This window comes from Lathyrus oleraceus, chromosome 2 (assembly GCF_024323335.1).
Source record: "Lathyrus oleraceus cultivar Zhongwan6 chromosome 2, CAAS_Psat_ZW6_1.0, whole genome shotgun sequence".
In the NCBI taxonomy this organism is placed as follows: domain Eukaryota; kingdom Viridiplantae; phylum Streptophyta; class Magnoliopsida; order Fabales; family Fabaceae; genus Lathyrus; species Lathyrus oleraceus.
In genome coordinates, this window is record NC_066580.1 from 479,113,893 (window position 1) to 479,117,011 (window position 3,119).

General features: G+C 29.8%; 1 protein-coding gene across 1 annotated transcript; it reads left to right on the top strand.

The window, feature by feature from the left end:
- Positions 1-1,659: 1,659 nt before the first annotated feature.
- On the top strand, positions 1,660-2,860 carry LOC127120612 (zinc finger protein ZAT9). The gene has a single exon (XM_051051118.1). The coding sequence runs from the start codon at positions 1,784-1,786 to the stop codon at positions 2,585-2,587; it is 804 nt and encodes a 267-aa protein (XP_050907075.1). The 5' UTR covers positions 1,660-1,783; the 3' UTR covers positions 2,588-2,860.
- The last annotated feature ends 259 nt before the right edge of the window (positions 2,861-3,119 follow it).

The following is a 3,119-nucleotide window of genomic DNA, read 5'->3' on the forward strand; positions in this document are numbered from 1 at the left end:
AAACTTCAATTAAATAGTGAAAAATAGTAATCATGTTAAATTAAAAAATTACACCATGTGCCATTTGAAATTGAAAAAACAAGAAAAATACGTATTTAAGGATGTCAACGGGACAAGAAGAATCGAAGATCCATGGAGATCGAGTCATAAAAAAAACTCTATATTTTTCTATCAAAACTATGACACTAGTATTTTGTTATTTTTTCCTTTTTTTAAAAATATATATTTTGCATCTTTCTTTTTTAAAAAATAAAAACACATCTTGTATCAATAACAAAAAAAATGCAAAAACATTTACAATTACGAAAACATAACCACTAATTTATTAATTGAATAAAAAATAGGTTACTAATCGAAGTATATCGAAGTTAGAAATGAGAGTGATTGTTGCGATGATGAGGGCAAAGGAGATGAGGAGCGGAAAAGACAAAAGAATTGAAAAAAGAAGAAAAATAATCGGTGGGTACACTGCATGTAATGAATGCAGTTTTTTAGGGTTTGATACTTGGATAATGAAACAATACATTATACAATGAAACAAAAAAAAGATCAGCCGATAACTCTTCATTTTTTAATATATTAATTATTATTTTTATAAAAGAAATATGCAAAATTATATAATTATATATTTATAATATATTATATATAAAAGTTGAATAATATGATTGGGATGGAGGGTACTTCCACATCCCTGCACGGAAGTGTCATAGAGGGAAGGGAACATTTTCATCCATCTATGCAGGAAAAAAATCTTTGACGTGAGGGTTTCGCATAAATAATCCCACATAAATTCTCATAACAAATGCAAATTGACATTCCTATACAATATTAACAAAATCAATAATTATAAAAATTTATATCATTCAAGACAAAATTTGTATTTTAAACGTCGTTTTTCCCTGTTCACGATCACATTTTTTTTAACTTATTTTTTTTAACTTCTCTTATTATTCTCAGTACTATTTTTCTTTTTTGAGAACTTTATATTCTCAGTACTTGTATTCAAAATTTGTTTCCGTATGTTTATTTAAAAAATAAAATAAATTATACAACCACAAATTGACAAATCAAAATTGCACCAACTATAATACATACGAATGAAACTGCAATTGATATTTGGTAAATTCTTTGATACCATGAAACTAAATTTGGTATTGACATGAGTAAATTGTAATAAAATTTTAATTTATTTTACAATAAAATAAAATAATAAAATAACTTGGCATTGAATTATAGTTTTTAGTTGTTTAAGGGTATTTATATCCAACTAAATCGAAGGTGACAGGAGTGTTCACCTTAGCAAACACATTAACTTCAATTAAACAGTGAAAAAAAGTAATTATCTTAAATTGAAAAATTACACTTGTGTCCATTTAAAATTGAAAAACTAAGAAACACATACACTCAGTAACAGAAATCAATAACTATACTAAAAAGTTGTACCATGCAAATTTTGCATGTTGGCGATCACGCTTTTTTCAACTAATCTTTTTATTCTCAGTACTATTTTCATTTTTTTGAAAACTTTTTATTCTCAGTACTTTATTCAAAACAAAACTAGTATTTGCAGCAGTCTTGACCGTGCAGTTAGCAGCACTATCACACTTTCTTAATTTTTTGCCACTCCAAAATCAATTCACATGTTAGTAAATATTTCATGTTTTATACCAAATTTTATCTTCCCACTTTACCCTCATTTAAAAACTATTCAATTATAAAAAGAAAAAACCCTACAATTTCTCAAAAATCACTTAAACACACCTCTACTTTTCTGTACTCCCAAATGGAGAGTTACAAATGCAAACTTTGCACAAGATCATTCACCAGTGGCAGAGCACTGGGTGGCCACATGAAAGCTCATTTAGCCACCCTCTCTCACCACCACCGCACTCCTCCCTCTTCTTCTACCTTACTCTCATTTTCATCTTCTCGTGAAAATTCAGATGAAAAAAGTGTAATCAATCTTTCAGATCCCAAGTTTTCAGAGTACATTGTTCATGACAGAGAGAGTGAAACCGAGTCAAAGAACACCACTCAGAAACGATCCAACCGTAACCGAATCAGAAACTCAGAACAAAAGAAGCTTAAACAGAGCTTAATGGATTCACATTCACATTCACCGGTTAGTTCGATTTCCGAAACTTCTCCGGAAGAAGAACTTGCTAAAACTCTCATCATGCTATCAAGAGATAAATGGAAGATGGATGTTTTTGTCAAAGAAGAATCACAATCACAATCACAATCACAGTCACAAGAAGTTGAAAGATCAAAGGAAGAGATCGAGTTCATAAAGAATAGTAGGAAGCATAAATGTGACGAATGTGGACAGAGCTTTCGAAGTTCAACAGCAATGAAAAGTCACAGAAACATTTGTCTTCAAAATGAAGTTGCAACAACAACTGGTGATCATAAAATGTTCAAATGTTTGGTTTGTTCTAAGGTTTTTGGTTCTGGTCAAGCCTTAGGTGGTCACAAAAAATCTCACCTTCATCCATCTTCAAAGAAAAAACTCTGTTTCATCGATCTCAACTTGCCACCATCGCTACAAGAAATCGATGATAGCGACCAATGTGTTTTTTATGAGTAAAAATTGTAAGTTTCAAATATTTACATTCACCAAGCGCATGGTTACATTTTGTGATCTTTAAAATAGTTAGGTAAGAAAGAGCATTTTATTTTAAGTGTCTTTTATTGTTTAGATTAAGTGTTTTTGTTGGAACAATCATTATCAAGATATAGGTTATGATTTATGTTTTCACCAACTGTTTGAAATAGGGTGGATAGTTATTGATTTGATAGTTTCCTTCATTGTACTCAATTTGGCTTCTCTTCTCATAGTAACTAACTAGATGCTTTCAAACTTGCAATGCAAAAATGTGTCTTGTTTTTTTTTGGATTTGGTTGTGGACCTAACTGACTGACGAACAAACAGCTTTTTCACGTTTGTGTATGTACTAAAATATGCTCCAATTCCATTTATGTGATGATTCTGTTATAGATTGTGTCTTATTTTATACCGAATTAAAATTTACTACATGTTTTTTTTAACCCAAAAATGAAGTGGTCCTAAAAAAAACACATAATCTTGAAAGTTATATTTCAATCTTGATGAATTTTTA

Excerpts from the sequence above, each read along its gene's own strand:
- LOC127120612 (XM_051051118.1), top strand. The coding sequence starts at position 1,784 with ATGGAGAGTTACAAATGCAAACTTTGCACAAGATCATTCACCAGTGGC.